Here is a 26,079-nt window from a genome sequence, read left to right as displayed (position 1 = left end):
TTTGACCATTGGACCTTCGCCAGTATCCTTCTCCTTTTGACCCTGGACCTTCACCAGTATCCTTCTCCTATTGATCCTGGACCTTCAGCAGTATCCTTCTCCTTTTGACCCTTGGACCTTCACCAGTATCCTTCTCCTTTTGATCCTGGACCTTCACCAGTATCCTTCTCCTTTTGTTCCTGGACCTTCACCAATATCGTTCTCCTTTTGTTCCTGGACCTTCACCAGTATCCTTCTCCTTTTCACCCTTGGACCTTCGCCAGTATCCTTCTCTTTCTGATCCTTGGACCTTCACCAGTATCCTTCCCCTTTTGACCATTGGACCTTCACCAGTATCCTTCTCCGTTTGATCCTGGACCTTCACCGGTATCCTTCTCCTTTTGACCCTTGGACCTTCACCAAAATCCTTCTCCTTTTGTTCCTGGACCTTCACCAGTATCCTTCTCCTATTGATCCTAGACCTGCAACAGTATCCTTCTCCTTTTGTTCCTGGACCTTCACCAGTATCCTTCTCCTTTTGTTCCTGGACCTTCACCAGTATCCTTCTCCTTTTGAACATTGGACCTTCACCAGTATCCTTCTCCTTTTGATCCTGGACCTTCACCAGTATCCTTCTCCTTTTGATCCTTGGAGCTTCACCAGAATCCTTCTCCTTTTGTTCCTGGACCTTCACCAGTATCCTTCTCCTATTGATCCTAGACCTTCACCAGTATCCTTCTCCTTTTGTTCCTGGTCCTTCACCAGCATCCTTCTCCTTTTGATCCTGGACCTTCACCAGTATCCTTCTCCTTTTGACCCTTGGACCTTCACTAGTATCCATCTCCTTTTGACCCTTGGACCTTCACCAGTATCCTTCTCCTTTTGATCCTGGACCTTCACCAGTATCCTTCTCCTTTTGACCCTTGGACCTTCACCAGAATCCTTCTCCTTTTGTTCCTGGACCTTCACCAGTATCCGTCTCCTTTTGTTCCTGGACCTTCACCAGTATCCTTCTCCTTTTGATCCTGGACCTTCACCAGTATCCTTATCCTTTTGATCCTGGACCTTCACCAGTATCGTTCTCCTTTTGACCCTTGGACCTTCACCAGTATCCTTCTCCTTTTGATCCTGGACCTTCACCAGTATCCTTCTCCTTTTGTTCCTGGACCTTCACCAGTATCCTTCTCCTTTTGATCCTGGACCTTCACCAGTATCCTTCTCCTTTTGTTCCTGGACCTTCGCCAGTATCCTTCTCCTTTTGACACTTGGACCTTCGCCAGTATCCTTCTCCTTTTGATTCTGGACCTTCACCAATATCCTTCTCCTTTTGATCCTGGACCTTCACCAGTATCCTTCTCCTTTTGACCCTTGGACCTTCACCAGTATCCTTCTCCTTTTGATCCTGGACCTTCACCAGTATCCTTCTCCTTTTGTTCCTGGACCTTCACCAAAATCCTTCTCCTTTTGATCCTGGACGTTCACCAGTATCCTTCTCCTTTTGACCATTGGACCTTCACCAGTATCCTTCTCCTATTGATCTTGGACCTTCACCAGTATCCTTCTCCTTTTGACCCTTGGAGCTTCACCAGAATCCTTCTCCTTTTGTTCCTGGACCTTCACCAGTATCCTTCTCCTATTGATCCTAGACCTTCACCAGTATCCTTCTCCTTTTGTTCCTGGTCCTTCACCAGCATCCTTCTCCTTTTGATCCTGGACCTTCACCAGTATCCTTCTCCTTTTGACCCTTGGACCTTCACTACTATCCATCTCCTTTTGACCCTTGGACCTTCACCAGTATCCTTCTCCTTTTGATCCTGGACCTTCACCAGTATCCTTCTCCTTTTGACCCTTGGACCTTCACCAGAATCCTTCTCCTTTTGTTCCTGGACCTTCACCAGTATCCGTCTCCTTTTGTTCCTGGACCTTCACCAGTATCCTTCTCCTTTTGATCCTGGACCTTCACCAGTATCCTTATCCTTTTGATCCTGGACCTTCACCAGTATCGTTCTCCTTTTGACCCTTGGACCTTCACCAGTATCCTTCTCCTTTTGATCCTGGACCTTCACCAGTATCCTTCTCCTTTTGTTCCTGGACCTTCACCAAAATCCTTCTCCTTTTGATCCTGGACCTTCACCAGTATCCTTCTCCTTTTGACCATTGGACCTTCGCCAGTATCCTTCTCCTTTTGACACTTGGACCTTCGCCAGTATCCTTCTCCTTTTGATTCTGGACCTTCACCAATATCCTTCTCCTTTTGATCCTGGACCTTCACCAGTATCCTTCTCCTTTTGACCCTTGGACCTTCGCCAGTATCCTTCTCTTTCTGATCCTTGGACCTTCACCAGTATCCTTCTCCTTTTGATCCTGGACCTTCACCAGGATCCTTCTCCTATTGATTCTGGACCTTCACCAGTATCCTTCTCCTTTTGTTCCTGGACCTTGACCAGTATCCTTCTCCTTTTGTTCCTGGACCTTCACCAGTATCCTTCTCCTTTTGACCATTGGACCTTCACCGGTATCCTTCTCCTTTTGATCCTGGACCTTCACCAGTATCCTTCTCCTTTTGACCCTTGGACCTTCACCAGAATCCTTCTCCTTTTGTTCCTGGACCTTCACCAGTATCCTTCTCCTATTGATCCTAGACCTTCACCAGTATCCTTCTCCTTTTGTTCCTGGACCTTCACCAGTATCCTTCTCCTTTTGATCCTGGACCTTCACCAGTATCCTTCTCCTTTTGACCCTTGGACCTTCACTAGTATCCATCTCCTTTTGACCCTTGGACCTTCACCAGTATCCTTCTCCTTTTGATCCTGGACCTTCACCAGTATCCTTCTCCTTTTGATCCTGGACCTTCACCAGTATCCTTCTCCTTTTGTTCCTGGACCTTCACCAATATCCTTCTCCTTTTGATCCTGGACCTTCACTAGTATCCTTCTCCTTTTGTTCCTGGACCTTCACCAATATCCTTCTCCTTTTGACCCTTGGACCTTCGCCAGAATCCTTCTCCTTTTGTTCCTGGACCCTCACCAGTATCCTTCTCCTATTGATCCTAGACCTTCACCAGTATCCTTCTCCTTTTGTTCCTGGACCTTCACCAGTATCCTTCTCCTTTTGACCCTTGGACCTTCACTAGTGTCCATCTCCTTTTGACCCTTGGACCTTCACCAGTATCCTTCTCCTATTGATCTTGGACCTTCACCAGTATCCTTCTCCTTTTGACCCTTGGACCTTCACCAGTATCCTTCTCCTTTTGATCCTGGACCTTCACCAGTATCCTTCTCCTTCTGATCCTGGACCTTCACCAGTATCCTTCTCCTTTTGACCCTTGGAGCTTCACCAGAATCCTTCTCCTTTTGTTCCTGGACCTTCACCAGTATCCTTCTCCTATTGATCCTAGACCTTCACCAGTATCCTTCTCCTTTTGTTCCTGGTCCTTCACCAGCATCCTTCTCCTTTTGATCCTGGACCTTCACCAGTATCCTTCTCCTTTTGACCCTTGGACCTTCACTAGTATCCATCTCCTTTTGACCCTTGGACCTTCACCAGTATCCTTCTCCTTTTGATCCTGGACCTTCACCAGTATCCTTCTCCTTTTGACCCTTGGACCTTCACCAGAATCCTTCTCCTTTTGTTCCTGGACCTTCACCAGTATCCGTCTCCTTTTGTTCCTGGACCTTCACCAGTATCCTTCTCCTTTTGATCCTGGACCTTCACCAGTATCCTTATCCTTTTGATCCTGGACCTTCACCAGTATCGTTCTCCTTTTGACCCTTGGACCTTCACCAGTATCCTTCTCCTTTTGATCCTGGACTTTCACCAGTATCCTTCTCCTTTTGTTCCTGGACCTTCACCAAAATCCTTCTCCTTTTGATCCTGGACCTTCACCAGTATCCTTCTCCTTTTGACCATTGGACCTTCGCCAGTATCCTTCTCCTTTTGACACTTGGACCTTCGCCAGTATCCTTCTCCTTTTGATTCTGGACCTTCACCAATATCCTTCTCCTTTTGATCCTGGACCTTCACCAGTATCCTTCTCCTTTTGACCCTTGGACCTTCACCAGTATCCTTCTCCTTTTGATCCTGGACCTTCACCAGGATCCTTCTCCTATTGATTCTGGACCTTCACCAGTATCCTTCTCCTTTTGTTCCTGGACCTTTACCAGTATCCTTCTCCTTTTGTTCCTGGACCTTCACCAGTATCCTTCTCCTTTTGACCATTGGACCTTCACCAGTATCCTTCTCCTTTTGATCCTGGACCTTCACCAGTATCCTTCTCCTTTTGACCCTTGGACCTTCACCAGAATCCTTCTCCTTTTGTTCCTGGACCTTCACCAGTATCCTTCTCCTATTGATCCTAGACCTTCACCAGTATCCTTCTCCTTTTGTTCCTGGACCTTCACCAGTATCCTTCTCCTTTTGATCCTGGACCTTTACCAGTATCCTTCTCCTTTTGACCCTTGGACCTTCACCAGTATCCTTCTCCTTTTGATCCTGGACCTTCACCAGTATCCTTCTGCTTTTGATCCTGGACCTTCACCAGTATCCTTCTCCTTTTGTTCCTGGACCTTCACCAATATCCTTCTCCTTTTGATCCTGGACCTTCACTAGTATCCTTCTCCTTTTGTTCCTGGACCTTCACCAATATCCTTCTCCTTTTGATCCTGGACCTTCACCAGTATCCTTCTCCTATTGATCCTAGACCTTCACCAGTATCCTTCTCCTTTTGTTCCTGGACCTTCACCAGTATCCTTCTCCTTTTGACCCTTGGACCTTCACTAGTGTCCATCTCCTTTTGACCCTTGGACCTTCACCAGTATCCTTCTCCTATTGATCTTGGACCTTCACCAGTATCCTTCTCCTTTTGACCCTTGGACCTTCACCAGTATCCTTCTCCTTTTGATCCTGGACCTTCACCAGTATCTTTCTCCTTCTGATCCTGGACCTTCACCAGTATCCTTCTCCTTTTGACCCTTGGAGCTTCACCAGAATCCTTCTCCTTTTGTTCCTGGACCTTCACCAGTATCCTTCTCCTATTGATCCTAGACCTTCACCAGTATCCTTCTCCTTTTGTTCCTGGACCTTCACCAGCATCCTTCTCCTTTTGATCATTGGACCTTCACCAGTATCCTTCTCCTTTTGTTCCTGGACCTTCACCAGTATCCTTCTCCTTTTGATCATTGGACCTTCACCAGTATCCTTCTCCTATTGATCCTAGACCTTCACCAGTATCCTTCTCCTTTTGTTCCTGGACCTTCACCAGCATCCTTCTCCTTTTGATCCTGGACCTTCACCAGTATCCTTCTCCTTTTGACACTTGGACCTTCACTAGTATCCTTCTCCTTTTGATCCTGGACCTTCACCAGTATCCTTCTCCTTTTGATCCTAGACCTTCACCAGTGTCCTTCTCCTTTTGACCCTTGGACCTTCACCAGTATCCTTCTCCTTTTGATCCTAGACCTTCACCAGTGTCCTTCTCCTTTTGACCATTGGACCTTCACCAGTATCCTTCTCCTATTGATCCTAGACCTTCACCAGTATCCTTCTCCTTTTGTTCCTGGACCTTCACCAGCATCCTTCTCCTTTTGATCCTGGACCTTCACCAGTATCCTTCTCCTTTTGACCCTTGGACCTTCACCAGTATCCTTCTCCTTTTGATCCTGGACCTTCACCAGTGTCCTTCTCCTTTTGACCCTTGGACCTTCACCAGTATCCTTCTCCTTTTGACCCTTGGACCTTCACCAGTATCCTTCTCCTTTTATTCCTGGACCTTCACCAGTATCCTTCGTCTATTGATCCTGGACCTTCACCAGTATCCTTCTCCTTTTGTTCCTGGACCTTCACCAGTATCCTTCTCCTTTTGATCATTGGACCTTCACCAGTATCCTTCTCCTATTGATCCTAGACCTTCACCAGTATCCTTCTCCTTTTGTTCCTGGACCTTCACCAGCATCCTTCTCCTTTTGATCCTGGACCTTCACCAGTATCCTTCTCCTTTTGACACTTGGACCTTCACTAGTGTCCATCTCCTTTTGACCCTTGGACCTTCACCAGTATCCTTCTCCTATTGATCTTGGACCTTCACCAGTATCCTTCTCCTTTTGACCCTTGGACCTTCACCAGTATCCTTCTCCTTTTGATCCTGGACCTTCACCAGTATCTTTCTCCTTCTGATCCTGGACCTTCACCAGTATCCTTCTCCTTTTGACCCTTGGAGCTTCACCAGAATCCTTCTCCTTTTGTTCCTGGACCTTCACCAGTATCCTTCTCCTATTGATCCTAGACCTTCACCAGTATCCTTCTCCTTTTGTTCCTGGACCTTCACCAGCATCCTTCTCCTTTTGATGATTGGACCTTCACCAGTATCCTTCTCCTTTTGTTCCTGGACCTTCACCAGTATCCTTCTCCTTTTGTTCCTGGACCTTCACCAGTATCCTTCTCCTTTTGATCATTGGACCTTCACCAGTATCCTTCTCCTATTGATCCTAGACCTTCACCAGTATCCTTCTCCTTTTGTTCCTGGACCTTCACCAGCATCCTTCTCCTTTTGATCCTGGACCTTCACCAGTATCCTTCTCCTTTTGACACTTGGACCTTCACTAGTATCCATCTCCTTTTGACCCTTGGACCTTCACCAGTATCCTTCTCCTTTTGATCCTGGACCTTCACCAGTGTCCTTCTCCTTTTGACCCTTGGACCTTCACCAGTATCCTTCTCCTTTTGACCCTTGGACCTTCACCAGTATCCTTCTCCTTTTATTCCTGGACCTTCACCAGTATCCTTCGCCTATTGATCCTGGACCTTCACCAGTATCCTTCTCCTTTTGTTCCTGGACCTTCACCAGTATCCTTCTCCTTTTGATCATTGGACCTTCACCAGTATCCTTCTCCTATTGATCCTAGACCTTCACCAGTATCCTTCTCCTTTTGTTCCTGGACCTTCACCAGCATCCTTCTCCTTTTGATCCTGGACCTTCACCAGTATCCTTCTCCTTTTGACACTTGGACCTTCACTGGTATCCATCTCCTTTTGACCCTTGGACCTTCACCAGTATCCTTCTCCTTTTGATCCTGGACCTTCACCAGTATCCTTCTCCTTTTGACCCTTGGACCTTCACCAGTATCCTTCTCCTTTTGACCCTTGGACCTTCACCAGTATCCTTCTCCTTTTGTTCCTGGACCTTCACCAGTATCCTTCGCCTATTGATCCTGGACCTTCACCAGTATCCTTCTCCTTTTGTTCCTGGACCTTCACCAGTATCCTTCTCCTTTTGATCCTGGATCTTCACCAGTATCCTTCTCCTTTTGACCCTTGGACCTTCACCAGTATCCATCTCCTTTTGACCCTTGGACCTTCACTAGTATCCTTCTCCTTTTGACCCTTGGACCTTCACCAGTATCCATCTCCTTTTGACCCTTGGACCTTCACCAGTATCCTTCTCCTTTTGATCCTGGACCTTCACCAGTATCCTTCTCCTTTTGACCCTTGGACCTTCACCAGAATACTTCTACTTTTGATCCTGGACCTTCACCAGTATCCATCTCCTTTTGACCCTTGGACCTTCACCAGTATCCTTCTCCTTTTGTTCCTGGACCTTCACCAGTATCCTTCTCCTTTTGACCCTTGGACCTTCACCAGAATCCTTATCCTTTTGTTCCTGGACCTTCACCAGTATCCTTCTCCTATGATCCTAGACCTTCACTAGTATCCTTCTCCTTTTGTTCCTGGACCTTCACCAGTATCCTTCTCCTTTTGTTCCTGGACCTTCACCAGTATCCTTCTCCTTTTGACCCTTGGACCTTCACCAGTATCCTTCTCCTTTTGTTCCTGGACCTTCACCAGTATCCTTCTCCTTTTGACCCTTGGACCTTCACCAGTATCCTTCTCCTATTGATCCTAGACCTTTACCAGTATCCTTCTCCTTTTGTTCCTGGACCTTCACCAGTATCCTTCTCCTTTTGTTCCTGGACCTTCACCAGTATCCTTCTCCTTTTGACCCTTGGACCTTCACTAGTATCCATCTCCTTTTGACCCTTGGACCTTCACCAGTATCCTTCTCCTATTGATCTTGGACCTTCACCAGTATCCTTCTCCTTTTGATCCTGGACCTTCACCAGTATCCTTCTTCTTTTGATCCTGGACCTTCACCAGTATCCTTCTCCTTTTGACCCTTGGACCTTCACTAGTATCCATCTCCTTTTGACCATTGGACCTTCACCAATATCCTTCTCCTTTTGACCCTTGGACCTTCACCAGTATCCTTCTCCTTTTGTTCCTGGACCTTCACCAGTATCCTTCTCCTTTTGATCCTGGATCTTCACCAGTATCCTTCTCCTTTTGACCCTTGGACCTTCACCAGTATCCTTCTCCTTTTGACCCTTGGACCTTCACTAGTATCCATCTCCTTTTGACCATTGGACCTTCACCAATATCCTTCTCCTTTTGACCCTTGGACCTTCACCAGTATCCTTCTCCTTTTGTTCCTGGACCTTCACCAGTATCCTTCTCCTTTTGATCCTGGATCTTCACCAGTATCCTTCTCCTTTTGACCCTTGGACCTTCACCAGTATCCTTCTCCTTTTGACCCTTGGACCTTCACTAGTATCCATCTCCTTTTGACCATTGGACCTTCACCAGTATCCTTCTCCTATTGATTCTAGACCTTCACCAGTAATCTTCTCCTTTTGTTCCTGAACCTTCACCAGTATCCTTCTGTCACTCAATACTCCCGAGAATCTTATGATCTGTGATCTGTGTCCTGACCTCTGTAGCTTAGTTGTGACCTGTTGCTCTGCTCTGAGGAATTTGGGGATCTCTATGACTGGTCTGCCCTCATCAAACTCCACTATTCACCAACACCTCATGTTCCCAATAACTGGTCCACTAACTTATCTTAACTGTAGAGGATAAACAGGAAAACTTATGGGTAACACAACACCCACCCACAACTACTCCCTGCTGTCCCATTGTCTCACCACAGTCTGGGACCCTCTCCAAGGCCCAACGTCTCACTACAGTCTAGGACAGTCACAACCCAAAGCTTCATCAATTCCTCCTGTCCCAATGTCACAGCAGTCTTTCAAGTCCCCCTCCTCCTGCCTGAAGGTCTTTGATTGATTCTATTATGGATGCATTGAGTATGCCCACAAGAAAATGAATCCTGGGGTTTTATATGTACTTTGATAATACATATACCTTGAACTTGGAAGGCTGTATAATTTATAACTCCTTTGATAATAATTGAATCTCGAACAGAATGGACTGAGGGACCCACCTTCAATCCTGGTTCTGAAATGAGGGTAGCTGTTTAAGTGCTCCACCTGCTTCCGCCAGTCATAGTCGTTCCTCCAATAGGAAACCACCTTCCTCAGGTAGGTGGAGTTAAAGCCATAGTGAAAGCAGCTGCCCTCCAGTGGGGGGGTGAACCGCGTGTTGTCCAGGCGATTGTACAGGTCCTGGAATTCAAACCACATTCCAACAGGCTGTGCACACACGCTTAAACATAGACACACAAAAAGAAATTACGAAGGCAAAGAAGGACCGTGTAGTGACATGCAGAAACCTTTTATAAGCATTTTAGAAAAAGACAGTATAAGGAATAGTCTGTGTGTGGATCCAGCTGAGATCTTAAATGAATACTTCTCATTAGTTTTCATCAGGGAGAATGTCATGGAAGAAGAGTTATGGGAGGGATACACTGATGAATATCCATGGCAGGAAGGAAGGAGTGCTGGAAATATTGGAGCAGATTAGCGTAGATAAATCCCTGGGACCGGTGGGATTTATCAGAAGATGCAAATAGAAGCAAGAGAAGTGACTGTTTGGGCCCTGACTAAGATTTTTACATCTTCGTTAGCCAAGAGTGAGGTAGCAAAAGACAGGAGGTTAACAAACGGTGCCCTCTTTTCAAAAGGGGCACTAAGGATAAATCCTGGAAACTACAGGCCAGTGAGCAAAGGGAAGCTGTTGGAAAAGATCCTGAGGGACAGGATTTATGTTTACTTGGAAAGGTAGGGATTGATATGATTTTGTAACGGGGAGATCATGTCCCACAGATCTGACTAAGATTTTGAGGAGTTAACTAAGAAAATTGATCAAGGCAAAGAGATAGATGTGGTTTATTTGGACTTTAGACAAGCCCCTCCGTGGCCAGTTGATCCAGAGGAGTGTAAGCAAACTAGACCCAACATTAGGTGGTGGATAGGTGTTATTCTGATTGGAAGTTTGTGACTAGTGGTGTACAGCAGGGTTCAATGCTGTTACTTTTCTTTGTAATAGATGCAAATGCAGCTGGGTCCAAGGAGTAAGATTGCAGGTAAATATGAAAATTGGTAGAGTCATACATAGCAGAGCAACTCGGACAACCTCAGCAGGCCAGGTAGCATCTAGAAAAAGAGTACAGTCAACGTTTCGGGCTAAAACTTTTCGGTCTGTTGATACACAGCAGAGAAGGCTATCCAAGGATACAGTGAAAAGAACATAGAGCATTCAGAAAGTTAGGTGGAGCAGTGACTATTGGAATTTCACCCGACGAGGTGAAGTAATCATAAACAGCACCAAGTCAATAGATGCTGGAAATCCAGAGCGACACACCGAAAATGGTGGAGGAACTCGGCAGATCAGGCAGCATCTATGGAAATGAATAGGTAGTCGACATTTCGGGCCAAGACCTTTCTTCAGGACTGAGGAGATGTCTTCTGCCCTCCTTCTCGGTCCTGGAGAGGGGTCTCAGCCCACAACGTCAACTATCTATTCATTTCCATAGATGCTGCCTGATCTCTAAGTTCCTCCACCATTTCAGGCTTGTTGCTAAGGGTGAAGAATGCACTTTGGGAAGTAAAATTTTGTTAAACCATATAGACTATATTCTAGTGACTTTCCAGCAGACTTGTTAATCTACAGAGGAACCTGAGTTGTAAATCTGAAAACGTCAACATTGCTGGAGAGGGTAATGTGAAGGAAGTTAGGATGCAGCTAAACAAAACACTGGTTAGATCACACTTGGAGCACAGTGGACAGCCCTGCTCACCACACAAAGAATGAATATGGGAGCAATAGAGAGAATGCGGAAGAGATTCACCAGGATGTTGTTAAAAGGAGGAAGGTGATTGTGCAGACATCTCCTCCACAATCTTCATCAGCACAGGTGTAGCCCGAGGCTGTGTGCTCAGCCCCCTGCTCTACTTGTTTCTTGTACTTATGACTGAAGCTAAGTACAGTTCCAATGCCATATTTAAGTACGTTGGCTGAAGAATTAGCATACAGGAGGGAGATTGAAAATCTGGTTGAATAATGCCACAATAACAACTTCTCACTTAACGTCAGCAAAACCAAGCAGCTGATTATTGACTCCAGGAGGAGGAAACCAGACCTCTTCAGGGGATCACAGGTAGAAAGGGTTGGTAACTTTAAATTCCTTACTGTGGTCATATCAGAGGATCTGTCCTGGGACCAGTATTACGTTCCATTACACAAACAGCACCCCTGTTTTCTTAGCAGTTTGTGTAGATTCAGCAAGTCATCTTAAACTTCTATGAATGCACAGTGGAGATTATCCTGATTGGTTGCATCATGATCTGGTATGAAAACACCAATCCCAAGAACGGCAAAGCCTAAAAAGAAGGTAGATACAGCCCAGTCCATCAAAAGCAAGGTCTCCCCTGCACTCTGCCGGTCTACAAGGAGCACTGCCACAAGAAAGCATCACACACCACTAAGAACTCCCACCTTAAGGTCATGCTCTATTCTCGCTACTGCCATCAGAAAGGAGCTTCAGGTCCCACACCACCAGGTTCAGGAAGAGTTATTACTCCTGGACCAGTGTGGGTAACTTTCACTCACCTCAACTCTGAACTGACCACTTTCAAGGTCTCTACAACTCATTTTGTCGGTGTTATTTATTTATATGTTTGTTTATTTATTCATTATTATTATTTGTATATGCACAGATCGTCTTTTTTTGCACATTGGTTGTCAGTCTTTGCATTTTTTATTGATCCTATTGATTTCTTTGTTCAACTCAATGTCTGCAAGAAAATGAATCTCAGGACAGCACATGGGGACATATACATATTTTGATAATAAATTTACTTTGAACAGATTGGATAGTCTTGGATTGTTCTCACTGGAACGTAGGAGGTTTATAAAGTTATGAAAGGTCCATTTTGCAGTTTAGGGAGCTAGAACTAGAGCTTTCAGAGGGGAGAAATTTAAAAGCGATCTAAGGGGTAAATTTCTTTCCAACAAATGGAAGGTGGCAAGTATGTGGAATAAGTCACCAGAGGGCGCTGTTTATCCATCTCTGGGAGAGGGGTTGGGAGCACGGGGAGAGGATTTTATTGCCCAGCTCCAACAGACCTCCAAATGGCCTATCAATCCATTTCAGGTGAAGTAATGCGTTTTGGGAAGTAAAGTTCTGGTTGGACATACATACTTAGTGGCCATTTTATTAGATACACCTCTCCACCTGCTCATTAATGCAAATATCTAATCAGCCAATCATATGGCAGCAACTCAGTACATAAAAGCATGCAGACATGGTCAAGAGGTTCAGATGTTGTTCAGACCAAACATCAGAATGGGGAAGAAATGTGATGTAAGTGACTTTGACCATGGAATGATTGTTGGTGCCGGAAACTGCTGATCTCTTTGGATTTCCACATATACCAGTCTCTAGAGTTTATAGAGAATGGTATAAAAAGATCTAGTCTGCAGCATTTCTGTGGGTAAAAATGCCTTGTTAATGGGAGAGGTCAGTGGGGAATGGTCAGACTGGTTCAAAGTGACAGGAATAGCTCAAATAGCTACACGTTATAACAGTGGTAATGAGGAATGGCATCTCTGAATGCACAATACATTGAACCTGGAAGTAGATGGGCTACAGCAGCAAAAACCGTGGACATACACACAGTGGTCACTTTGTTGGGTACAGGAGGTACCAAATAAAATGACCACTGAACGTGGACTAAATCCCAGGGACCTTAGTGGTGTTCCTAGGAGTGTTGATTTATAGAGGGGCCTCGGGAACAAGCCTGTAGCACCCAGCAAGTGTGGGTCTGTGTGCTGTGGCCTCAAACACAGGCCAGAATTCTCTCTTTCCCTTTCAGACCCTCTTCCCTCTTGTGACCCAGCTCACATTCTACGTGAATTGCTCAGCAGTCAGCCTCCTAGCTGACAGACTGAGCGGAGGTGGGATAGGGTTAAAGCTCCCCTTTGTTCCTGTAACACTGACAGGCTTGATTACAAGAGCCTGGTCTGTAACTGGCCCTGTTCCCATTAACAGTCCATTCCTGGTTTGGTTCCATGGTTCCACAGTTACCTGGATCATTTGCTCTGACACTTCAAGCTTAAACGGCTTGACCGATTCATCCTCCTCCTCCAACTCCAGCCGATCCCCCTCCCCCCACCAGCCGACCCCCTCCGGGATGCTCCTGGGGTTCTCACGCAAAAACAAGGAATAAAGGAGAACTCCAACCACCAGGGTGAAGATAATGAGCAACATCGTGGAGAAGATGAACCTAGGGAAGAGGAGACAGACAAATTAGTAGCAGAAACAGGGTTTACGTCACAACTTAAAGTCTGCCACCATCGAGCTGATTTTGGTGTCTCGCAGGAGTCACTTTCAAATACTGTACTGGCAGTGAAATCTTTGGGGAAGAGTGATCATATTGTAATGGAATGCTAAAATGAGTTTGAGAGTGATTCTGTGTGGGAGACGGATAGGTGAGGGGAAAGGGGAATTCTGTGTGGGAGACAGACAGGTGAGGGGAAAGGGGAATTCTGTGTGGGAGATGTTGACAGACAGGTGAGGGGAAAGGGGAATTCTGTGGGGGAGATGTTGACAGACAGGTGAGGGGAAAGGGGAATTCTGTGTGGAAGACGGTGACAGACAGGTGAGGGGAAAGGAGAATTCTGCGTGGGAGACGGTGACAGACAGGTGAGGGGAAAGGGGAATTCTGTGTAGGAGACGTTGACAGACAGGTGAGGGGAAAGGGGAATTCTGTGTGGGAGACGGTGACAGACGGGTGAGGGGAAAGGGAAACTCTGTGTGGGAGACGGACAGGTGAGGGGAAAGGGGAATTCTGTGTGGGAGATGGTGACAGACAGGTGAGGGGAAAGGGGAATTCTGTGGGAGACTGACAGGTGAGGGGAAAAGGGAATTCTGTGTGGGAGACAGTGACAGACAGGTGAGGGGAAAGGGGAATTCTGTGTGGGACAGGGTGACAGACAGGTGAGGGGAAAGGGGAATTCTGTGTGGGAGACAGACAGGTGAGGGAAAAGGGGAATTCTGTGTGGGAGACAGTGACAGACAGGTGAGGGGAAAGGGGAATTCTGTGTGGCAGACGGTGACAGACAGGTGAGGGGAAAAGGGAATTCTGTGTGGGAGACGGTGACAGACAGGTGAGGGGAAAGGGGAATTCTGTGTGGGAGATGTTGACAGACAGGTGAGGGGAAAGGGGAATTCTGTGTGGGAGATGGACAGGTGAGGGGAAAGGGGAATTCTGTGTGGGAGACGATGACAGACAGGTGAGGGGAAAGGGGAATTCTGTGTGGGAGACGGACAGGTGAGGGGAAAGGGGATTTCTGTGTGGGAGACGGTGACAGACAGGTGAGGGGAAAGGGAAATTCTGTGTGGGAGACGGACAGGTGAGGGAAAAGGGGAATTCTGTGTGGGAGACGGTGACAGACAGGTGAGGGGAAAGGGGAAACTGTGTGGGAGACGGACAGGTGAGGGGAAAGGGGAATTCTGTGTGGCAGACGGTGACAGACAGGTGAGGGGAAAGGGGAATTCTGTGTGGGAGATGTTGACAGACAGGTGAGGGGAAAGGGGAATTCTGTGTGGGAGATGGACAGGTGAGGGGAAAGGGGAATTCTGTGTGGGAGACGGTGACAGACAGGTGAGGGGAAAGGGGAATTCTGTGTGGGAGACAGACAGGTGAGGGGAAAGGGGAATTCTGTGTGGGAGACAGTGACAGTCAGGTGACGGGAAAGGGGAATTCTGTGTGGGAGACTTTGACAGACAGGTGAGGGGAAAGGGGAATTCTGTGTGGGAGACGGTGACAGACAGGTGAGGGGAAAGGGGAATTCTGTGTGGGAGACGTTGACAGACAGGTGAGGGGAAAGGGGAATTCTGTGTGGGAGACGGTGACAGACAGGTGAGTGGAAAGGGGAATTCTGTGTGGGAGACGTTGACAGACAGGTGCGGGGAAAGGGGAATTCTGTGTGGGAGATGGTGACAGACAGGTGAGGGGAAAGGGGCATTCTGTGTGGGAGACAGACAGGTGAGGGGAAAGGGGAATTCTGTGTGGGAGACATTGACAGACAGGTGAGGGGAAAGGGGAATTCTGTGTGGGAGACGTTGACAGACAGGTGAGGGGAAAGGGAAACTCTGTGTGGGAGACGGTGACAGACATGTGAGGGGAAAGGGGAATTCTGTGTGGGAGACGTTGACAGACAGGTGAGGGAAAAGGGGAATTCTGTGTGGGAGACGGTGACAGACAGGTGAGGGGAAAGGGGAATTCTGTGTGGGAGACGTTGACAGACAGGTGAGGGGAAAGGGGAATTCTGTGTGGGAGACGGTGACAGACAGGTGAGTGGAAAGGGGAATTCTGTGTGGGAGACGTTGACAGACAGGTGCGGGGAAAGGGGAATTCTGTGTGGGAGATGGTGACAGACAGGTGAGGGGAAAGGGGAATTCTGTGTGGGAGACAGACAGGTGAGGGGAAAGGGGAATTCTGTGTGGGAGACATTGACAGACAGGTGAGGGAAAAGGGGAATTCTGTGTGGGAGACGTTGACAGACAGGTGAGGGGAAAGGGAAACTCTGTGTGGGAGACGGTGACAGACATGTGAGGGGAAAGGGGAATTCTGTGTGGGAGACGTTGACAGACAGGTGAGGGAAAAGGGGAATTCTGTGTGGGAGACGGTGACAGACAGGTGAGGGGAAAGGGGAATTCTGTGTGGGAGACGGTGACAGACAGGTGAGGGGAAAGGGGAATTCTGTGTGGGAGACGTTGACAGACAGGTGAGGGGAAAGGGGAATTCTGTGTGGGAGACATTGACAGACAGGTGAGGGGAAAGGGAAACTGTGTGGGAGACGGTGACAGACAGGTGAGGGGAAAGGGGAATTCTGTGTGGGAGACGGTGACAGACAGGTGAGGGGAAAGGGAAACTCTGTGTGGGAGACGGTGACAGACAGGTGAGGGGAAAGGGGAATTCTGTGTGGGAGAAGGTGACAGTCAGGTGAGGGGAAAGGGGAATTCTGTGTGGGAGACGGCGACAGACAGGTGAGGGAAAAGGGGAATTCTGTGTGGGAGACGGTGACAGACAGGTGAGGGGAAAGGGAAACTCTGTGTGGGAGACGGTGACAGACAGGTGAGGGGAAAGGGGAATTCTGTGTGGGAGATGGACAGGTGAGGGGAAAGGGGAATTCTGTGTGGGAGACGGTGACAGACAGGTGAGGGGAAAGGGGAATTCTGTGTGGGAGACAGACAGGTGAGGGGAAAGGGGAATTCTGTGTGGGAGACAGTGACAGTCAGGTGACGGGAAAGGGGAATTCTGTGTGGGAGACTTTGACAGACAGGTGAGGGGAATTCTGTGTGGGAGACGGTGACAGACAGGTGAGGGGAAAGGGGAATTCTGTGTGGGAGACGTTGACAGACAGGTGCGGGGAAAGGGGAATTCTGTGTGGGAGATGGTGACAGACAGGTGAGGGGAAAGGGGAATTCTGTGTGGGAGACGTTGACAGACAGGTGCGGGGAAAGGGGAATTCTGTGTGGGAGATGGTGACAGACAGGTGAGGGGAAAGGGGAATTCTGTGTGGGAGACAGACAGGTGAGGGGAAAGGGGAATTCTGTGTGGGAGACATTGACAGACAGGTGAGGGGAAAGGGGAATTCTGTGTGGGAGACGTTGACAGACAGGTGAGGGGAAAGGGAAACTCTGTGTGGGAGACGGTGACAAACATGTGAGGGGAAAGGGGAATTCTGTGTGGGAGACGTTGACAGACAGGTGAGGGAAAAGGGGAATTCTGTGTGGGAGACGGTGACAGACAGGTGAGGGAAAAGGGGAATTCTGTGTGGGAGACGGTGACAGACAGGTGAGGGGAAAGGGGAATTCTGTGTGGGAGACGGTGACAGACAGGTGAGGGGAAAGGGGAATTCTGTGTGGGAGACGTTGACAGACAGGTGAGGGGAAAGGGGAATTCAGTGTGGGAGACATTGACAGACAGGTGAGGGGAAAGGGGAATTCTGTGTGGGAGACGGTGACAGACAGGTGAGTGGAAAGGGGAATTCTGTGTGGGAGACGTTGACAGACAGGTGCGGGGAAAGGGGAATTCTGTGTGGGAGATGGTGACAGACAGGTGAGGGGAAAGGGGAATTCTGTGTGGGAGACAGACAGGTGAGGGGAAAGGGGAATTCTGTGTGGGAGACATTGACAGACAGGTGAGGGGAAAGGGGAATTCTGTGTGGGAGACGTTGACAGACAGGTGAGGGGAAAGGGAAACTCTGTGTGGGAGACGGTGACAGACATGTGAGGGGAAAGGGGAATTCTGTGTGGGAGACGTTGACAGACAGGTGAGGGAAAAGGGGAATTCTGTGTGGGAGACGGTGACAGACAGGTGAGGGGAAAGGGGAATTCTGTGTGGGAGACGTTGACAGACAGGTGAGGGGAAAGGGGAATTCTGTGTGGGAGACGGTGACAGACAGGTGAGGGGAAAGGGGAATTCTGTGTGGGAGACAGACAGGTGAGGGGAAAGGGGAATTCTGTGTGGGAGACATTGACAGACAGGTGAGGGGAAAGGGGAATTCTGTGTGGGAGACGGTGACAGACAGGTGAGGGGAAAGGGGAATTCTGTGTGGGAGACAGACAGGTGAGGGGAAAGGGGAATTCTGTGTGGGAGACATTGACAGACAGGTGAGGGGAAAGGGGAATTCTGTGTGGGAGACGTTGACAGACAGGTGAGGGGAAAGGGAAACTCTGTGTGGGAGACGGTGACAGACAGGTGAGGGGAAAGGGGAATTCTGTGTGGGAGACGTTGACAGACAGGTGAGGGGAAAGGGGAATTCTGTGTGGGAGACGGTGACAGACAGGTGAGGGGAAAGGGGAATTCTGTGTGGGAGACGGTGACAGACAGGTGAGGGGAAAGGGGAATTCTGTGTGGGAGACGTTGACAGACAGGTGAGGGGAAAGGGGAATTCTGTGTGGGAGACGGTGACAGACAGGTGAGGGGAAAGGGAAACTCTGTGTGGGAGACGGTGACAGACAGGTGAGGGGAAAGGGGAATTCTGTGTGGGAGACGGTGACAGACAGGTGAGGGGAAAGGGGAATTCTGTGTGGGAGACGGTGACAGACAGGTGAGGGGAAAGGGGAATTCTGTGTGGGAGAAGGTGACAGTCAGGTGAGGGGAAAGGGGAATTCTGTGTGGGAGACGGCGACAGACAGGTGAGGGAAAAGGGGAATTCTGTGTGGGAGACGGTGACAGACAGGTGAGGGGAAAGGGAAACTCTGTGTGGGAGACGGTGACAGACAGGTGAGGGAAAGGGGAATTCTGTGTGGGAGATGGACAGGTGAGGGGAAAGGGGAATTCTGTGTGGGAGACGGTGACAGACAGGTGAGGGGAAAGGGGAATTCTGTGTGGGAGACAGACAGGTGAGGGGAAAGGGGAATTCTGTGTGGGAGACAGTGACAGTCAGGTGACGGGAAAGGGGAATTCTGTGTGGGAGACTTTGACAGACAGGTGAGGGGAATTCTGTGTGGGAGACGGTGACAGACAGGTGAGGGGAAAGGGGAATTCTGTGTGGGAGACGTTGACAGACAGGTGAGGGGAAAGGGGAATTCTGTGTGGGAGATGGTGACAGACAGGTGAGGGGAAAGGGGAATTCTGTGTGGGAGACAGGACAGGTGAGGGGAAAGGGGAATTCTGTGTGGGAGACGTTGACAGACAGGTGAGGGAAAGGGGAATTCTGTGTGGGAGACGGTGACAGACAGGTGAGGGGAAAGGGAAACTCTGTGTGGGAGACGGTGACAGACAGGTGAGGGGAAAGGGGAATTCTGTGTGGGAGACGGTGACAGACAGGTGAGGGGAAAGGGGAATTCTGTGTGGGAGACGTTGACAGACAGGTGAGGGGAAAGGGGAATTCTGTGTGGGAGACGGTGACAGACAGGTGAGGGGAAAGGGGAATTCTGTGTGGGAGACGTTGACAGACAGGTGAGGGGAAAGGGGAATTCTGTGTGGGAGACTGACAGACAGGTGAGGGGAAAGGGGAATTCTGTGTGGGAGACGGTGACAGACAGGTGAGGGGAAAGGGGAATTCTGTGTGGGAGACGGTGACAGACAGGTGAGGGGAAAGGGGAATTCTGTGTGGGAGACGGTGACAGACAGGTGAGGGGAAAGGGGAATTCTGTGTGGGAGAGGTGACAGCAGGTGAGGGAAAGGGGAATTCTGTGTGGGAGAGGACAGACAGGTGAGGGGAAAGGGGAATTCTGTGTGGGAGACGGGACAGACAGGTGAGGGAAAAGGGGAATAATCTGTGTGGGAGACGGTGACAGACAGGTGAGGGGAAAGGGGAATTCTGTGTGGGAGACGGTGACAGACAGGTGAGGGGAAAGGGGAATTCTGTGTGGGAGACGGTGACAGACAGGTGAGGGGAAAGGGGAATTCTGTGTGGGAGACGGTGACAGACAGGTGAGGGGAAAGGGGAATTCTGTGTGGGAGACGGTGACAGACAGGTGAGGGGAAAGGGGAATTCTGTGTGGGAGACGGTGACAGACAGGTGAGGGGAAAGGGGAATTCTGTGTGGGAGACGGTGACAGACAGGTGAGGGGAAAGGGGAATTCTGTGTGGGAGACGTTGACAGACAGGTGAGGGGAAAGGGGAATTCTGTGTGGGAGACGGTGACAGACAGGTGAGGGGAAAGGGGAATTCTGTGTGGGAGACGGTGACAGACAGGTGAGGGGAAAGGGAATTCTGTGTGGGAGACGGTGACAGACAGGTGAGGGGAAAGGGGAATTCTGTGTGGGAGACGTTGACAGACAGGTGAGGGGAAAGGGGAATTCTGTGTGGGAGACGGTGACAGACAGGTGAGGGGAAAGGGGAATTCTGTGTGGGAGACGGTGACAGACAGGTGAGGGGAAAGGGGAATTCTGTGTGGGAGACGGTGACAGACAGGTGAGGGGAAAGGGGAATTCTGTGTGGGAGACGTTGACAGACAGGTGAGGGGAAAGGGGAATTCTGTGTGGGAGACGTGTGACAGACAGGTGAGGGGAAAGGGGAATTCTGTGTGGGAGACGGTGACAGACAGGTGAGGGGAAAGGGGAATTCTGTGTGGGAGACGGTGACAGACAGGTGAGGGGAAAGGGGAATTCTGTGTGGGAGACGTTGACAGACAGGTGAGGGGAAAGGGGAATTCTGTGTGGGAGACGGTGACAGACAGGTGAGGGGAAAGGGGAATTCTGTGTGGGAGACGTTGACAGACAGGTGAGGGGAAAGGGGAATTCTGTGTGGGAGACGGTGACAGACAGGTGAGGGGAAAGGGGAATTCTGTGTGGGAGACGTTGACAGACAGGTGAGGGGAAAGGGGAATTCTGTGTGGGAGACGGTGACAGACAGGTGAGGGGAAAGGGGAATTCTGTGTGGGAGACGTTGACAGACAGGTGAGGGGAAAGGGGAATTCTGTGTGGGAGACGGTGACAGACAGGTGAGGGGAAAGGGGAATTCTGTGTGGGAGACGTTGACAGACAGGTGAGGGGAAAGGGGAATTCTGTGTGGGAGACGGTGACAGACAGGTGAGGGGAAAGGGGAATTCTGTGTGGGAGACGTTGACAGACAGGTGAGGGAAAGGGAAAGAATGTGTGGGAGACGCAGACAGTGAGGTGACAGACAGGTGAGGGGAAAGGGGAATTCTGTGTGGGAGACGTTGACAGACAGGTGAGGGGAAAGGGGAATTCTGTGTGGGAGACGGTGACAGACAGGTGAGGGGAAAGGGGAATTCTGTGTGGGAGACGTGACAGACAGGTGAGGGGAAAGGGGAATTCTGTGTGGGAGACGGTGACAGACAGGTGAGGGGAAAGGGGAATTCTGTGTGGGAGACGTGACAGACAGGTGAGGGGAAAGGGGAATTCTGTGTGGGAGACGTGACAGACAGGTGAGGGGAAAGGGGAATTCTGTGTGGGAGACGTTGACAGACAGGTGAGGGGAAAGGGGAATTCTGTGTGGGAGACGGTGACAGACAGGTGAGGGGAAGGGAATTCTGTGTGGGAGACGTGACAGACAGGTGAGGGGAAAGGGGAATTCTGTGTGGGAGACGTTGACAGACAGGTGAGGGGAAAGGGGAATTCTGTGTGGGAGACGGTGACAGACAGGTGAGGGGAAAGGGGAATTCTGTGTGGGAGACGTTGACAGACAGGTGAGGGGAAAGGGGAATTCTGTGTGGGAGACGGTGACAGACAGGTGAGGGGAAAGGGGAATTCTGTGTGGGAGACGTTGACAGACAGGTGAGGGGAAAGGGGAATTCTGTGTGGGAGACGGTGACAGACAGGTGAGGGGAAAGGGGAATTCTGTGTGGGAGACGGTGACAGACAGGTGAGGGGAAAGGGGAATTCTGTGTGGGAGACGGTGACAGACAGGTGAGGGGAAAGGGGAATTCTGTGTGGGAGACGGTGACAGACAGGTGAGGGGAAAGGGGAATTCTGTGTGGGAGACGGTGACAGACAGGTGAGGGGAAAGGGGAATTCTGTGTGGGAGACGTTGACAGACAGGTGAGGGGAAAGGGGAATTCTGTGTGGGAGACGGTGACAGACAGGTGAGGGGAAAGGGGAATTCTGTGTGGGAGACGTTGACAGACAGGTGAGGGGAAAGGGGAATTCTGTGTGGGAGACGGTGACAGACAGGTGAGGGGAAAGGGGAATTCTGTGTGGGAGACGTTGACAGACAGGTGAGGGGAAAGGGGAATTCTGTGTGGGAGACGGTGACAGACAGGTGAGGGGAAAGGGGAATTCTGTGTGGGAGACGGTGACAGACAGGTGAGGGGAAAGGGGAATTCTGTGTGGGAGACGGTGACAGACAGGTGAGGGGAAAGGGGAATTCTGTGTGGGAGACGGTGACAGACAGGTGAGGGGAAAGGGGAATTCTGTGTGGGAGACGGTGACAGACAGGTGAGGGGAAAGGGGAATTCTGTGTGGGAGACGGTGACAGACAGGTGAGGGGAAAGGGGAATTCTGTGTGGGAGACGGTGACAGACAGGTGAGGGGAAAGGGGAATTCTGTGTGGGAGACGTGACAGACAGGTGAGGGGAAAGGGGAATTCTGTGTGGGAGACTGACAGACAGGTGAGGGGAAAGGGGAATTCTGTGTGGGAGACGGTGACAGACAGGTGAGGGGAAAGGGGAATTCTGTGTGGGAGACGTTGACAGACAGGTGAGGGGAAAGGGGAATTCTGTGTGGGAGACGGTGACAGACAGGTGAGGGGAAAGGGGAATTCTGTGTGGGAGACGTTGACAGACAGGTGGGAAAGGGGAATTCTGTGTGGGAGACGGTGACAGACAGGTGAGGGGAAAGGGGAATTCTGTGTGGGAGACGTTGACAGACAGGTGAGGGGAAAGGGGAATTCTGTGTGGGAGACGGTGACAGACAGGTGAGGGGAAAGGGGAATTCTGTGTGGGAGACGTTGACAGACAGGTGAGGGGAAAGGGGAATTCTGTGTGGGAGACGGTGACAGACAGGTGAGGGGAAAGGGGAATTCTGTGTGGGAGACGTGACAGACAGGTGAGGGGAAAGGGGAATTCTGTGTGGGAGACGGTGACAGACAGGTGAGGGGAAAGGGGAATTCTGTGTGGGAGACGTTGACAGACAGGTGAGGGGAAAGGGGAATTCTGTGTGGGAGACGGTGACAGACAGGTGAGGGGAAAGGGGAATTCTGTGTGGGAGACGTTGACAGACAGGTGAGGGGAAAGGGGAATTCTGTGTGGGAGACGGTGACAGACAGGTGAGGGGAAAGGGGAATTCTGTGTGGGAGACGTTGACAGACAGGTGAGGGGAAAGGGGAATTCTGTGTGGGAGACGGTGACAGACAGGTGAGGGGAAAGGGGAATTCTGTGTGGGAGACGTTGACAGACAGGTGAGGGGAAAGGGGAATTCTGTGTGGGAGATGGTGACAGACAGGTGAGGGGAAAGGGGAATTCTGTGTGGGAGACAGACAGGTGAGGGGAAAGGGGAATTCTGTGTGGGAGACGGTGACAGACAGGTGAGGGGAAAGGGGAATTCTGTGTGGGAGACTTGACAGACAGGTGAGGGGAAAGGGGAATTCTGTGTGGGAGACGGTGACAGACAGGTGAGGGGAAAGGGGAATTCTGTGTGGGAGACGTTGACAGACAGGTGAGGGGAAAGGGGAATTCTGTGTGGGAGACGGTGACAGACAGGTGAGGGGAAAGGGGAATTCTGTGTGGGAGACGTTGACAGACAGGTGAGGGGAAAGGGGAATTCTGTGTGGGAGACGGTGACAGACAGGTGAGGGGAAAGGGGAATTCTGTGTGGGAGACGTTGACAGACAGGTGAGGGGAAAGGGGAATTCTGTGTGGGAGACGGTGACAGACAGGTGAGGGGAAAGGGGAATTCTGTGTGGGAGAGACAGACAGGTGAGGGGAAAGGGGAATTCTGTGTGGGAGACGGTGACAGACAGGTGAGGGGAAAGGGGAATTCTGTGTGGGAGACGTTGACAGACAGGTGAGGGGAAAGGGGAATTCTGTGTGGGAGACGGTGACAGACAGGTGAGGGGAAAGGGGAATTCTGTGTGGGAGACGTTGACAGACAGGTGAGGGGAAAGGGGAATTCTGTGTGGGAGACGGTGACAGACAGGTGAGGGGAAAGGGGAATTCTGTGTGGGAGACGTTGACAGACAGGTGAGGGGAAAGGGGAATTCTGTGTGGGAGACGGTGACAGACAGGTGAGGGGAAAGGGGAATTCTGTGTGGGAGACGTTGACAGACAGGTGAGGGGAAAGGGGAATTCTGTGTGGGAGACGGTGACAGACAGGTGAGGGGAAAGGGGAATTCTGTGTGGGAGACGTTGACAGACAGGTGAGGGGAAAGGGGAATTCTGTGTGGGAGAGGTGACAGACAGGTGAGGGGAAAGGGGAATTCTGTGTGGGAGAGTGACAGACAGGTGAGGGGAAAGGGGAATTCTGTGTGGGAGACGTTGACAGACAGGTGAGGGGAAAGGGGAATTCTGTGTGGGAGACGTTGACAGACAGGTGAGGGGAAAGGGAAATCTGTGTGGGAGACGGTGACAGACAGGTGAGGGGAAAGGGGAATTCTGTGTGGGAGACGTTGACAGACAGGTGAGGGGAAAGGGGAATTCTGTGTGGGAGACGGTGACAGACAGGTGAGGGGAAAGGGGAATTCTGTGTGGGAGACGGTGACAGACAGGTGAGGGGAAAGGGGAATTCTGTGTGGGAGACGGTGACAGACAGGTGAGGGGAAAGGGGAATTCTGTGTGGGAGACGGTGACAGACAGGTGAGGGGAAAGGGGAATTCTGTGTGGGAGACGGTGACAGACAGGTGAGGGGAAAGGGGAATTCTGTGTGGGAGACGGTGACAGACAGGTGAGGGGAAAGGGGAATTCTGTGTGGGAGACGGTGACAGACAGGTGAGGGGAAAGGGGAATTCTGTGTGGGAGACGGTGACAGACAGGTGAGGGGAAAGGGGAATTCTGTGTGGGAGACGTGACAGACAGGTGAGGGGAAAGGGGAATTCTGTGTGGGAGACGGTGACAGACAGGTGAGGGGAAAGGGGAATTCGTGTGGGAGATGAAGACAGGTGAGGGGAAAGGGAATTCTGTGTGGGAGACGGTGACAGACAGGTGAGGGGAAAGGGGAATTCTGTGTGGGAGACGGTGACAGACAGGTGAGGGGAAAGGGGAATTCTGTGTGGGAGACGTTGACAGACAGGTGAGGGGAAAGGGGAATTCTGTGTGGGAGAGTGACAGACAGGTGAGGGGAAAGGGGAATTCTGTGTGGGAGACGGTGACAGACAGGTGAGGGGAAAGGGGAATTCTGTGTGGGAGACGGTGACAGACAGGTGAGGGGAAAGGGGAATTCTGTGTGGGAGACGTTGACAGACAGGTGAGGGAAAGGGGAATTCTGTGTGGGAGACGGTGACAGACAGGTGAGGGGAAAGGGGAATTCTGTGTGGGAGACGGTGACAGACAGGTGAGGGGAAAGGGGAATTCTGTGTGGGAGACGGTGACAGACAGGTGAGGGGAAAGGGGAATTCTGTGTGGGAGACGTTGACAGACAGGTGAGGGGAAAGGGGAATTCTGTGTGGGAGACGGTGACAGACAGGTGAGGGGAAAGGGGAATTCTGTGTGGGAGACGGTGACAGACAGGTGAGGGGAAAGGGGAATTCTGTGTGGGAGACGGTGACAGACAGGTGAGGGGAAAGGGGAATTCTGTGTGGGAGACAGTGACAGTCAGGTGACGGGAAAGGGGAATTCTGTGTGGGAGACTTTGACAGACAGGTGAGGGGAAAGGGGAATTCTGTGTGGGAGACGGTGACAGACAGGTGAGGGGAAAGGGGAATTCTGTGTGGGAGACGTTGACAGACAGGTGAGGGGAAAGGGGAATTCTGTGTGGGAGACGGTGACAGACAGGTGAGTGGAAAGGGGAATTCTGTGTGGGAGACGTTGACAGACAGGTGCGGGGAAAGGGGAATTCTGTGTGGGAGATGGTGACAGACAGGTGAGGGGAAAGGGGAATTCTGTGTGGGAGACAGACAGGTGAGGGGAAAGGGGAATTCTGTGTGGGAGACATTGACAGACAGGTGAGGGGAAAGGGGAATTCTGTGTGGGAGACGTTGACAGACAGGTGAGGGGAAAGGGAAACTCTGTGTGGGAGACGGTGACAGACATGTGAGGGGAAAGGGGAATTCTGTGTGGGAGACGTTGACAGACAGGTGAGGGAAAAGGGGAATTCTGTGTGGGAGACGGTGACAGACAGGTGAGGGGAAAGGGGAATTCTGTGTGGGAGACGTTGACAGACAGGTGAGGGGAAAGGGGAATTCTGTGTGGGAGACGGTGACAGACAGGTGAGTGGAAAGGGGAATTCTGTGTGGG

The 26,079-nt window shown here is 50.4% G+C and overlaps 1 protein-coding gene across 1 annotated transcript in view; it reads right to left on the bottom strand.

The window, feature by feature from the left end:
* LOC134342414 (epoxide hydrolase 1-like) overlaps positions 1-26,079 on the bottom strand; it is a 77,289-nt gene that overhangs the window by 13,730 nt on the left and 37,480 nt on the right. Inside the window, exons 2-3 of the mRNA XM_063040506.1 lie at positions 13,295-13,493; positions 9,251-9,431 (exon numbers count right to left, since the gene is read on the bottom strand). Of these exons, the coding sequence (XP_062896576.1) occupies positions 9,251-9,431; positions 13,295-13,477 (364 nt within the window). The 5' untranslated portion in view covers positions 13,478-13,493. The remainder of the gene's footprint in view (positions 1-9,250; positions 9,432-13,294; positions 13,494-26,079) is intronic.

This window comes from Mobula hypostoma, chromosome 2 (assembly GCF_963921235.1).
Source record: "Mobula hypostoma chromosome 2, sMobHyp1.1, whole genome shotgun sequence".
In the NCBI taxonomy this organism is placed as follows: Eukaryota; Metazoa; Chordata; class Chondrichthyes; order Myliobatiformes; family Myliobatidae; genus Mobula; species Mobula hypostoma.
The sequence above is the reverse complement of the archived record's forward strand: the minus strand, read 5'-3'. Positions and strand labels throughout refer to the sequence as shown.